Here is an 11439-nt window from a genome sequence, read left to right as displayed (position 1 = left end):
ATCGTCGGCTGGTGTGTGGAGCTGGTGAGTGTGTCTGCTGTACCAACTCCTGCCCCTCCCAGTCACCCAGACAACTCCAGTCTGAGACGGTGCCTCCCTTCCCTCCTACATCCCCAACTCCATGCTGCCCTGCCGATTCCAACCTGAGAGCACATCTCCCTCACTGATCAACCCCCATCCATCTCTCCTTACCTGTCACCCCGACTACTCCATAACCTCCACCTTCCCCTATTCACACCTCCTCCCCTCCTCCCTCCCCTCCCCCTCCCCTCCCCCCTCCCCTCCCCCCTCCCCCTCCCCCTCCCCCTCCCCTCCCCTTCCTCCTCCCTCTCCCCTTCCCCCTCCCCTCCCCTCTCCCCTTCCCCCTCCCCCCCTCCCCTCCCCCCTCCCCTCCCCCCTCCCCTCCCCTTCCCCCTCCCCTTCCCCTTCCCCCTCCCCCTCCCCCTCCCCCTCCCCCTCCCCTCCCCTTCCTCCTCCCCTTCCCCCTCCCCTCCCCTTCCCTTCCCTTCTCCTCCCCTCCCCTTCCCTTCCCCTCCCCTTCCCTTCCCTTCCCCTCCCCTTCCCTTCCCTCCCCTCTCCCCTCCCCCCTCTCCCCTCCTCTCCCTCTCCCCTCCTCCCTCCCTCTCTCCCTCCCCCCCTCAATTGGAGGGTGACCCCAGAGAGCTGGGCTGATCTGCGTTCTCTGCCTCTCTGTCTTTCCATCCCTCCCCATCCAACCCCCATTCCCCATCCACCCCCCCCCCCCCACCGTCTCCCTGCCCTCGGTGCCGTGGGAGAGGGGCGACCCCAGAGACAGGGCTGACCTCCACTCTCTCCTATGTCCAGCTACAAGCCTTCTTCCTGGTCGCGGACGACATCATGGACAATTCTGTCACCAGGCGGGGTCAGATCTGCTGGTATCGGAAGGTGAGCCTGTGTCCACCTCCCTCGCACAGCGATGGGACAGTGTCTACGTTCCTGACATCCCAAAATCGTGTCGGGTCGGGGTCTGCGTCTGTGACTAACTCCCCCACGGTGACAAGACGAGTATCTGTCTGACTCCTTTCCTTCTCCACATGGTGACAGGTCCGTGTGTGACTCCCCACCCGGTGACAGACCGGGGTCTGTGTGTGACCCCCGCCAACCCGGTGACAGGATGGAGTCTGTGTCTGTGTTTAATACCCTCACATGGTGATGGGAGAGGGTCTGTATCTGTGTCTAACTCCCTGTATTCTCCACATGGTGACAGGTGCCTGTCTCCCCCCACACGGTGACAGGACAGGGTCGTGTCTGTGTCCCTACACGGTAACGGGACAGTCTGTGGACCTAACTCCTCCACACAGCACCGGCACTGGGTTTGTACCTGCGACACCCCCACACGGTTTAGGGCAGTGGTCCCCAACCTCCGGGCCGCGGACCGATACATTGCCGTGGAGAATGCAGGGGTAGCCGGGGCGCACACAGCACATCTTTAAGAGAAAAGTCGAAATAAACAAGCTAATTAATTAGGTGCCGCCCGGCATGTAAATGACAGTCTTTTTCTTAAAGATGTGCTGTGTGCGCCCCAGCTACCGCTGCATCCCTGCATGCTTCGCGGATCGGTGCCGGTCCGCGGCCCGGAGGTTGGGGACCACTGGTTTAGGGTTGCGTCTGGGACCTCTGCCATAGATATCTGGTGGGAGGGGAGTTTGCCCACACCTGAGTGTTGTCACTGAGTGAAGAGGTGCAGGAGAGAGGATGAATTTAATACTTACCATCTCCCCCCTCCCTGCCCAACCCCCACAGGAAGGAGTGGGTCTGGACGCCATCAATGACTCCTACCTCCTAGAATCCGCCATTTACCGCCTCCTCCGCAGGTACCTGAGGTCCCATACCTGTTACATTCACCTGCTAGAGTTATTCCTCCAGGTGAGCGGGGGAGAGGTGGTAAGGGGAGGGGGCAAGGGTGAGTGGGAGGGTAGGGGCCGGGGCTGGGGGTGGTGAGGGTGGGGGAGAGGGAGAGATTGAGGGTGGTGAGAAGTGACGGGCTGAAGGTGTTGGAGAGGGAAAGGGGAGGGTTTGTGGGTAGTGAGAGACACAGGGGGTGAGTAGGGTTAAGGGTTAGTGAGAGAGAGGTGGGTGGGGAAGGAGGGGGTGATGAGGTCGAGGAGATCACATTCATCTCACCTCCTCCTTCCCCCTCAGACGTCCTACCAGACGGAGCTGGGACAGTCACTGGACCTGATGACAGCCCAGCCCAGCCGTGTGGATCTGGACCAGTTCACTGAGGAGAGGTGAGCCGCCCCCACCCTCTCACCAACTCTCCATCTTGTGAAACCCCCTCTCCTCTCCCCCCACCTAATCCTGCATCCTCTTTCCACCAGCTCTCTTCTCTTCTCCCTTCCTTCCTTCCCATCTCTCCATCCTCTTTCCTCTCTCACTCCTCCCTCCTGCCATTTCTCTCTGCCCTGGGCATGACTGCAATATGAACGTCCCCCCACAACCCTGTTCCTGTTTCCTGGGTGAGGAGGGTTCTGACTCGGAAGGCTGACGACTGACCCTCTGTCTCGCCACAGGTACAAGGCCATTGTAAAGTACAAGACTGCCTTCTATAGCTTCTACCTGCCCGTGGCTTCCGCCATGTACATGGTAAGGACCAGTCGCGGCTCGGCTGGGGTCAGGAGTCAGGGCCTCAGTGAATCTGTGGGAAGATAGAGGATTGGGAAGTTCTTAAAAACCTGCAGAGCAACTGAAAAAATTAGAAGGGAAAAGATGAAATATGAAAGTGAGCTAGCAAATAATATCAAAGTGGATAGTAAAAGTTTTTTCAAGTACGTTAAAAATAAAAGAAATGAGAGTGGATATAGGACTGCTAGAAGAGGCAGGAGAAATAATAATGGGGGATAAGGAGATGGCTGATGAACTAAACAAGTATTTTGCATCAGTCCTCACTGTGGAAGACACTAGCAGTATGCCTGGTGTTACAGTGTGTGAAAGAAGAGAAGTGGGTGCAGTTACTATTACAAGAGAGAAGGTGCTCAAAAGGCTGAAAGACCTAAAGGTACGTAAGCCACCTGGACCAGATGAACTGCACCCTAGGCTTCAGAAGGAGGTAGCAGTAGAGATTGTGGTGGCATTAGAAATTATCTTTCAAAAATCATTGGACTCTGGAAAATTGCAAGTGTCACTCCACTCTTTAAGAATGGAGGAAGGCAGCTGAAAGGAAATTATAGACCAGTTAGTCTGACCTCCGTGGTTGGGAAGATGTTAGATTCTATTCATAAGGATGAGGTGATGGAGTACTTGGTGAAACAGGACAAGACAGTACAAAGTCAGCATGGTTTTTATGTGGATAAATGTGAGGTTATCCACTTTGGTGGCAAGAACAGGAAAGCAGATTATTATCTGAATGGTAGCCGGTTAGGAAAAGGGGAGGTGCAACAAGACCTGGGTGTCATTGTACACCAGTCATTGAAAGTGGGCATGCAGGTACAGCAGGCAGTGAAAAAGGTGAATGGTATGCTGGCATTCATAGCAAGAGGATTCGAGTACAGGAGCAGGGAGGTGCTACTGCAGTTGTACAAGGCCTTGGTGAGACCACACCTGGAGTATTGTATGCAGTTTTGGTCCCCTAATCTGAGGAAAGACATTCTTGCCATGGAGGGAGTACAAAGAAGGTTCACCAGATTGATTCCTGGGATGGCAGGACTTTCATATGATGAAAGACTGGATGGACTAGGCTTATACTCGCTGGAATTTAGAAGATTGAGGGGGGATCTTATTGAAACGTATAAAATTCTAAAGGGATTGGACAGACTAGATGCAGGAAGATTGTTCCCGATGTTGGGGAAGTCCAGTACGAGGGGTCACAGTTTGAGGATAAAGGGGAAGCCTTTTAGGACCAAGATGAGGAAAAACTTCTTCACACAGAGAGTGGTGAATCTGTGGAATTCTCTGCCACAGAAGCAGTTGAGGCCAGTTCATTGGCTATATTTAAGAGGGAGTTAGATATGGCCCTTGTGGCTAGAGGGATCAGGGGGTATGGAGGGAAGGCTGGTACAGGGTTCTGAGTTGGATGATTCAGGCTTGAAGGGCCAAATGGCCTACTCCTGCACCTATTTTCTATGTTTCTAAAGGTTAACTTGCAGGTCGAGTTGGTGGTGAGGAAGGCAAATGCCATGTGAGCATTCATTTCAAGAGGTCTAGAATACAAGGGCGAGGATGTGATACTGAGGCTTTTTAAGGCACTGGTGAGGCCTCACCTTGAGTATTGTGAACAGTTTTGAGCCCCTTATCTTAAAAAAAATATGTGCTGGCATTGGAGAGGGTCCAGAGGAGGTTCACAAGGATGATTCCAGGAATGAAAGGGTTATCATTACAAGGAATGTTTGATGGCTGGGTCTGTACTCACTGGAACTTAGAAGGATGAGGGGGAATCTCATTGAAACCTTTCGAATGTTGAAAGGCTGAGACAGAGTAGATGTGAAAAGGATGTTTCCTATGGTGGGAGAGTCTAGAACAAGAGGGCATAGCCTCAGGATAGAGGGGCGCCCTTTCAAAACAGATGTGGAGAAATTTCTTTAGCCAAAAGGCAGTGAATTTGTGGAAGTTGTTGCCACATGCAGCTGTGGAGGCCAGGTGACTGGGTGTATTTAAGGCTGAGATTGATAGGTTTTTGATTGGACATGGCATCAAAGGTTACGAGGTGAAGGCTGGGAACTGGGGTGGAGGAGGAGATAGAAAAAGGGTCAGCTATGATTGAATAGCGGAGCGGACTTGATGTGCTGATGGCCCAATTCTGCTCCTATGTCTTAAGGAATCTTCGCTGGCACTTCACCCCCTTCACCCCCTCCCACCTCAGCCTGGGTTCCCTCCCTCTCTTTCAGGAGGAAATGCTGAAGGTGGAGATTGTAGCAGAGGAACAGAGAACCAGGTGGGAGTGCTGGAGGCGTGGTGGTGGGGGCTGTGGTTGGACACTGGAGAGGGTAGACTGATGCAGCAGGATCTGGAGGGGAAGAATGGCCTGTTTTACAGCTCACATTCTTGTGATTGGGTAGCGCAGTGAGTAGAGGCACTACCTCATGGCTCCAGAGATTCAGGGTTCAATCCCCAGCTCCAGCACCGTGAGTCTGCATGTGTGTCCTATTCCCCCAGTGACGATCGCTGTGTGTGTGTAGTTTTGGAGTTCACACTTCTCCCTGTGTCTGTATGCTTCCCCTCTTCCCATCTCCACGGACTCCACATTCATGCCACGTGCAAGGTCAGTGAGTTAATGGGCCGCTGTAAATTGTCCCTCTGAGTGTGTGGGTGAGGGGGAGAATCAGGAGGAGTTGACAGGAATGTGAGAGTAGAACAGGATGAGTGTAAATGGGTACTTGGTGGCCAGCAAGGACTCGATGGGCTGAAGGGCCCGTTTCTGTGCTGTATCTCTCGAAGACATTGTGACTTGGGTATTTGCAAACATAACCACTTCCCAACGGGACCTGGAGATGATTTACACCTGACCTCTAACCCCAATCCCCTCCCCTCTTCATCTATAACGGCAGTTTGTTATGCAGAAGACACAGAAAAGGTGGTGTTGACAGTGAAAATGATTAGATATTGCAGGGGGATTTTGATCAGTTGGGTAAGTGGGCCAAGGGATGGCAAATGGAGTTTAACTAAATAAGTGTGAGTTATTGAATGTTTTTGAAAGTCAGATCAGGGTAGGATGTACACGGTGAACGACAAGGCCCTGGGGTGTGCTGTAGGACAAGTGAGGCCTCAGTTCAAGTACGTGGTTCCCTGAAAGTGGTGTTACAAGCAGATGGTGAGGTGAGGGGGCACACTGATCTTCATCAGTCAGGACATAACATTGCAGTTGCTGAGGCCACACTTGCAGTATTCATCACCCTGCTATGGGAAAAATGTTATTAAACTGAAAAGAGTCACAAGGTGTCGCTAGAACTTGAGGGACTGAGTTATAGGGAGAGGCACAGTGGTGTGGTGATTACTGTAATGTACAGTGCTAGTGATCAGTGTTCAATTCCCGCCACAGTCTCTGAGGGGTTTGTTAATTCTCCCGTGATGGTGTGGGTTTCCTCACACATTCCAAAGACGTACAGGTTAGTATGGTGACACTTGCAGGCTGCCCCAAGGACAGCCTCGAACTGCTGTGGTTGTTGACACAAATGACGCTGTATGTTTCGATGTTCATGTGACAAATAAGACTAATCTTTTTTTTTAAAAAGGTTGAGGGTGTGTTTCTGGACTGTAAGAGACTGAGGGATGATCTTATTGAGGGGTATAAAATGATAAGAGGCATAAGATGGATGCACAGTCTTTTCTCAGAGTTGGGGAATCAAGAACTAGAGGGCACGGGTTTAGGATGAGAAGGGAGAGATTAAATTGGACCCTGAGGGTGCCCAGTATCCAGTACGGGCTGCCACAGAAAGTGGTTAGAACATAGAAGAGTACAACACAGGAACAGGCCCTTTGGCTGGACCAATTGAATTAATTAGTAACCAAATGGCTAACTGATCTCTTGTCCACTCAATGTCCATACTCCTCACATTCTATATATTTGCTGCTACCACCATCCCAGGCACCCACCACTCTTGTTTTTTTTTAAAAAACAACAAATTTTGCCCCTCACATCTCCTTTAAAATAGCTCCCCACTTCTTAAATGGCTGAGGCAGGTACATTGACAACATGGAATAGACACTGTGGTGAGGAAAGGTACGGGGTAAGTGCGGGTGAATGGGACTGGCTTGGCTGGGACGTTGTGGTTGGCAGCAACCAGTTGTGTGAAAGGGCCTTTTTCTGTGCTGTATGACCCTGACCGCCCCTCTATCCACAGGCTGGGATCGACGGCGAGGAGGAACATCGCATTGCCCAAACCATCCTCCTGGAGATGGGCGAGTTCTTTCAGATTCAGGTAGGGGACACTTCCAAATCATCGAATGTCTTTCATGTGGCCCCTAATCCCCTAATGTTCTCCGCCCGATCCCATGCCAGCGAGCTCGGTCCATAGGCGCCATCGAGATGTGGCATCTCCCCATTGCCCCCACTCCCTCCCTCTCTTTTTGTCCGCCCAGGTGTGTCTGAGCTCTCTTGTTGCATCCTAGGACGATTACCTGGACTGCTATGGAGACCCTGAGGTGACCGGTAAGGTCGGTACAGACATTGAGGACAACAAGTGTAGCTGGCTGGTGGTTCAAGCACTGAAGAGTGTCACTTCCAAACAGAGGAGGGTGTTAGAGGTAAGTGCTCCTTGAGCAACAGCCCTCAGAGCAGAACAGGTCCTGCGGCCCATCGCTCGGCTGCAATATTGTGAGCACATAGAGCTGTATAGGTCCTTGGCCCACAATAGTGTGCCAACTGTATAAATTTACTCTGGAAAGGTGCAAAACACTGAAAAGTTTCCATAAGACATCGGAGTAGAAATCAGCTATTGCTACTGCTCCACCATTCATTCATTAGAATATTCCAGCACAGTACAGGCCCTTCGGTCCACGATGTTGTGCCGACCTTTTAACCTACTCGAAGGTTAATCTAAAACAACAGGAATTCTGCAGATGCTGGAAATATAAGGGAAAGCAGGATCTCCCAGTGGCCACACATTTTAATTCCACATCCCATTCGGACATGTCTATCCACGGCCTCCTCTACTGTAAAGATGAAGCCACACTCAGGTTGGAGGAACAACACCTTATATTCCGTCTGGGTAGCCTCCAACCTGATGGCATGAACATTGACTTCTCTAACTTCCACTAATGCCCCACCTCCCCCTCGTACCCCATCTGTTATTTATATATATATATATATATATACACACACATTCTTTCTCTCTCGCTCCTTTTTCTCCCTCTGTCCCTCTGACTATACCCCTTGCCCATCCTCTGGGTTCCCCCTCTCCCTTTTCCTTCTCCCTGGGCCTCCTGTCCCATGATCCTCTCGTATCCCTTTTGCCAAGCACCTGACCAGCTCTTGGCTCCATCCCTCCCCCTCCTGTCTTCTTCTATCATTTTGGATCTCCCCCTCCCCCTCCCACTCTCAAATCTCTTACTAGCTCTTCCTTCAGTTAGTCCTGACGAAGGGTCTCGGCCTGAAACGTCGACTGTTCCTCTTTCTAGAGATGCTGCCTGGCCTGCTGCGTTCACCAGCAACTTTGATGTGTGTTGCTAAGGTTAATCTAACTCTTCCCTCCTACATAGCCCTTATTTTAATCATCCATGTGCCTTTTTGAGTCTTTTAAATGCCCTTAGTGTATCTGCCTGTACCACCAGTCCTGGCAGTGTGTTCCACATACCCACCATTCTGTAAAAACACCCAACTTCAAATTTTCCTCGTCACCTTAAATGGACGTCCTCCGGTATTGGCCATTGCCACCCTGGTAAAGAGGCACTGACTGTTCACTGTATCTCTGCTTCTCATAATCTTATACGCCTTTACCAAGTCATAGCTCATCTTCCTTTGCTTCAAAGAGCCCCAGCTTGCTCAACCTTTCACATCTGGAGTACTGTCTGTCCTGTTATAGGACAGGCGTGGAGGCTACAGAAAAGGCTCACCAGGACTAGATGACAAGAGGTTGGGAAACTTGGCTTGTTTTCTATTGAGCGGTGAGACTGAGGTTTATAAAATTGAGGGGCAGGATAGAGATTTTTTATATACAGAATAGAGATTCCTATTGCCAAGATAGAAATGTCATACATTTAAGGCACGTGGAAGAAAGTATAAAGGAGATGTGTGCGGCAAGTTTTTTTTAAATATACGCACAGTGAGAGTGATGGGTGTCTGGAAGGGGCACCCAGGGGTGGCGGTGGTGGGGGCAGATATGATGGTGGTGAATATGCAGGGAATGGAGAGGCAGGTTTAGTTTAATTCGGCATTGTGTCCAGCACAGACAATGTGGGCCAAAAGGCCTGTTCCTGTGCTGTAATGTTCTATTTACAGTAGTCCCATTCACCAGCATTCGATCTGTACCCTTCTCTGCCTTGGTGATTCAAGTGCTCGCCCAGATACTTAAACCTTGTGGGTCTCTGCTCCCCACCAACCACTTGGGTTGTGTTCTTGGTTCCCACTTCCCCATGGGGGGGGGGAATAAAATTCCCCCTCAAGTCTGCTTAAAGATGCAAGATCTAAAGATTAGCTTTATTTGTCACACATACACCATACAGTGAAATTCATCAGTTCTGTCGATGACTACCGCAGTCCGAGCAAGTGTTGCTATGCTTCCAGCACCAACATGATATGCCCACAACTTACTAACGCCTAGCCGTACATGGGAGGAAATTAGAGCACCCAAAAGAGACTCACGTGGTCCCAGAGAGAATGTACAAACTCCTTACAGGCAGCAGTGGAAATTAAGAGCACTATGCTAGCAGATATGCCACCCCATCTGGAGGTACAGGAGAGGAACCCGGTGTGATCTTCTGCTGCTGTAGCCCATCCACTTCAAGTTTCAACATGTTGTGCAGAGATGTTCTTCTGCACACCACTGTTTGAACAGGTAGTTATTTGAGATATTGTCATCCTCTTGTCAGCTTGAACCAGTCTGTTCATTCTCCTCTGACCTCCTTCATTAACAAGGTGTTTTTACCCGCAGAACTGACACGCACTGGATTTTTTTTTCGGAACCATTCCCTGTTTAAATCTAGACTGTTGTGTGTGAAAATCCCAGGCGAGCAGCAGTTTCTGAGATATCAAACAACCCTGTCTGGCACCAACAATCATTCCACAGTCAAAGTCACTTAGATCACATTTCTTGCCTGTTCCAATGTTGGTCTGAACCTCTTGACCATGTCTGCATGCTTTTATGCATTGAGTTCCTGCCACGTGATTGGCTGATTAGATGGTTGTACTAATGAGCAGACGTACCTAATGTACCCGAGTGTTTCCCCTGACCTTGTTCTTCCTCTCCCCGCGTATGCAGGAGAACTACGGCCAGCGGGAGCTGGAGAAGGTGGCGAGGGTGAAGGCTCTGTACGAGGAGCTGAAACTAGCTGAAGCCTTCCATCAGTATGAAAACCAGAGCTACCAGCGGCTGAGGGGGCTGGTGAGCGAGCAGTGCAGCCGCCTGCCTCAGGATGTCTTCCTCACCTTCGCTGACCGCATCTACAAGAGGAAGAAGTAGATCAAAGGAGCGCGACTTTCCCTTCGCCCTGGTGCTAATCTCCAACCCGAGGGTCAAGGACCCAAGACTGTACATAGGGGAAGGGGATGTGTATATATTGTAACGTGGGAACAGACTGTCTGAGGTTCACCGTGGGGGGAGAGAGAGCACACCGGTGGGAATAATTTATTCTGAAGTAAACCCAATGTGCATCAGTGGAAAATTATTCTGTTTGATGGGATGGTGTAGAGGGAGCTTCACTCTGTCTAGTGTGTAACTATAAATAAATACTTAAAAACTGCCATAACTGATACCACTTTGTGCCTGCCTTTTGCATCAGCTGTGACTTGCTCCAGTGAAAGTCGCACCAGAGATTGCTGCCAGGGCGGGAGGGAGAAACATCCTCAGCAAGTGTTGGTTCAAAAGGGGTGGGCTTTCTGACGGAATGCAGAGAGCCATCAGCACAAACAGCCAAACGCCGTTGTCAGAGCATTTTATTGAAGAGCAGCGTTCACATGTACTGGAATCCAGTTTTACAGCAAGAGACGGACACGGAGAGTGGGGGCGGGGGTGGGTGGTTTCTCTTGTCACGGTCCTATACACAGACAGACATCAGTCATATTTGAGACGTGGGTCCAATCCCACTTAGAGGAGAGTGCACATGCAGGAGGGACGGACATTGATGCATGGGGAAGATAGGTGTTCCAGGAACCCATTCGCCGGAGAGGGGTGGAATGGAAGAAAACTCTAAACCTGAAGTCATCACCACCAAGAACTTCCCCTGGAGGGGGTCAGTACACCATGAATTCCTTCCTCCCTGGAGGTGGCTGGAACCGGTTTCCCTGGGTAGAGTTATCACCCGAGAGAGGGTCATTGCAGCAGGGACTTCCTTCCCCTGGGTCATCACCCTCAGGAACTTCTTCCCAGAAGAGGGTCATTGCAGCAGGAATTCCTTCCTCCAGGGGATGGGAGGAAGGCTTTGAGTGGGAATGGTGTGGGTGGGAGCAGAGCCTTAAGACCTGCCCTGGATGAGGGTCAGAAATCCCACTGACAGTCAGGGGCAGCGGGACCCTGTGGTACAGTGGTCGGTGGGCCCCCCAGCTAGACGAGCGATGTGTACTCGATGGGCACCAGTCCCAAGGCATCTCCACGTCGACAACGAATCCAGGCATCATCCACGTTGCCCAAAACCTCCAGGGTGTCACCCTTCTGGAAGCCGAGGTGTCCTGGCTCTGGAGCCGTGTGGTCGCACAGAGTCCGCACTGTCCTGGGGCAAAAAGGGGAGGGGGAGAGGAGAACTGAAGTCAGCAGACAGATTGAGATGGCGATCGTGCATGATAGCCTCTACATGGGAAGGGGGAATATCCAGCGCACGCTCACACCACTC

At 51.1% G+C, this 11439-nt stretch overlaps 2 protein-coding genes across 8 annotated transcripts in view; one reads left to right on the top strand and one right to left on the bottom strand.

Moving 5' to 3' along the window:
- The first annotated feature begins 6 nt into the window (after nucleotides 1–6).
- fdps (farnesyl diphosphate synthase (farnesyl pyrophosphate synthetase, dimethylallyltranstransferase, geranyltranstransferase)) lies at nucleotides 7–10363 on the top strand. The gene is made up of 8 exons (XM_072249964.1): nucleotides 7–24; nucleotides 826–906; nucleotides 1765–1887; nucleotides 2164–2252; nucleotides 2535–2607; nucleotides 6798–6875; nucleotides 7066–7200; nucleotides 9873–10363. Exons 2-8 carry the CDS (start codon nucleotides 859–861, stop codon nucleotides 10071–10073), a joined length of 747 nt encoding a protein of 248 aa, XP_072106065.1. The 5' UTR covers nucleotides 7–24; nucleotides 826–858; the 3' UTR covers nucleotides 10074–10363.
- Nucleotides 9094–11439, bottom strand: part of LOC140192296 (AP-4 complex accessory subunit RUSC1-like) — a 27460-nt gene continuing 25114 nt past the window's right edge. For 4 of the 7 annotated variants that reach the window (XM_072249955.1, XM_072249956.1, XM_072249957.1 and 1 more), the window contains one exon: nucleotides 9094–11319. In XM_072249955.1, the coding sequence (XP_072106056.1) occupies nucleotides 11154–11319 (166 nt within the window). In that variant the 3' untranslated portion in view covers nucleotides 9094–11153. The remainder of the gene's footprint in view (nucleotides 11320–11439) is intronic. The other 3 variants (XM_072249959.1, XM_072249961.1, XM_072249960.1) reach the window with 3 other exon arrangements.

This window comes from Mobula birostris, unplaced genomic scaffold, assembly GCF_030028105.1.
Source record: "Mobula birostris isolate sMobBir1 unplaced genomic scaffold, sMobBir1.hap1 scaffold_1106, whole genome shotgun sequence".
Classification (NCBI taxonomy): Eukaryota; Metazoa; Chordata; class Chondrichthyes; order Myliobatiformes; family Myliobatidae; genus Mobula; species Mobula birostris.
This window is presented reverse-complemented; position numbering and strand designations above follow the sequence as displayed.

Excerpts from the sequence above, each read along its gene's own strand:
- fdps (XM_072249964.1), top strand. The coding sequence starts at position 859 with ATGGACAATTCTGTCACCAGGCGGGGTCAGATCTGCTGGTATCGGAAG. Across the intron at positions 907-1,764 it reads AGATCTGCTGGTATCGGAAG|GAAGGAGTGGGTCTGGACGC; the intron begins GTGAGCCTGTGT and ends CAACCCCCACAG. Across the intron at positions 2,253-2,534 it reads GACCAGTTCACTGAGGAGAG|GTACAAGGCCATTGTAAAGT; the intron begins GTGAGCCGCCCC and ends GTCTCGCCACAG.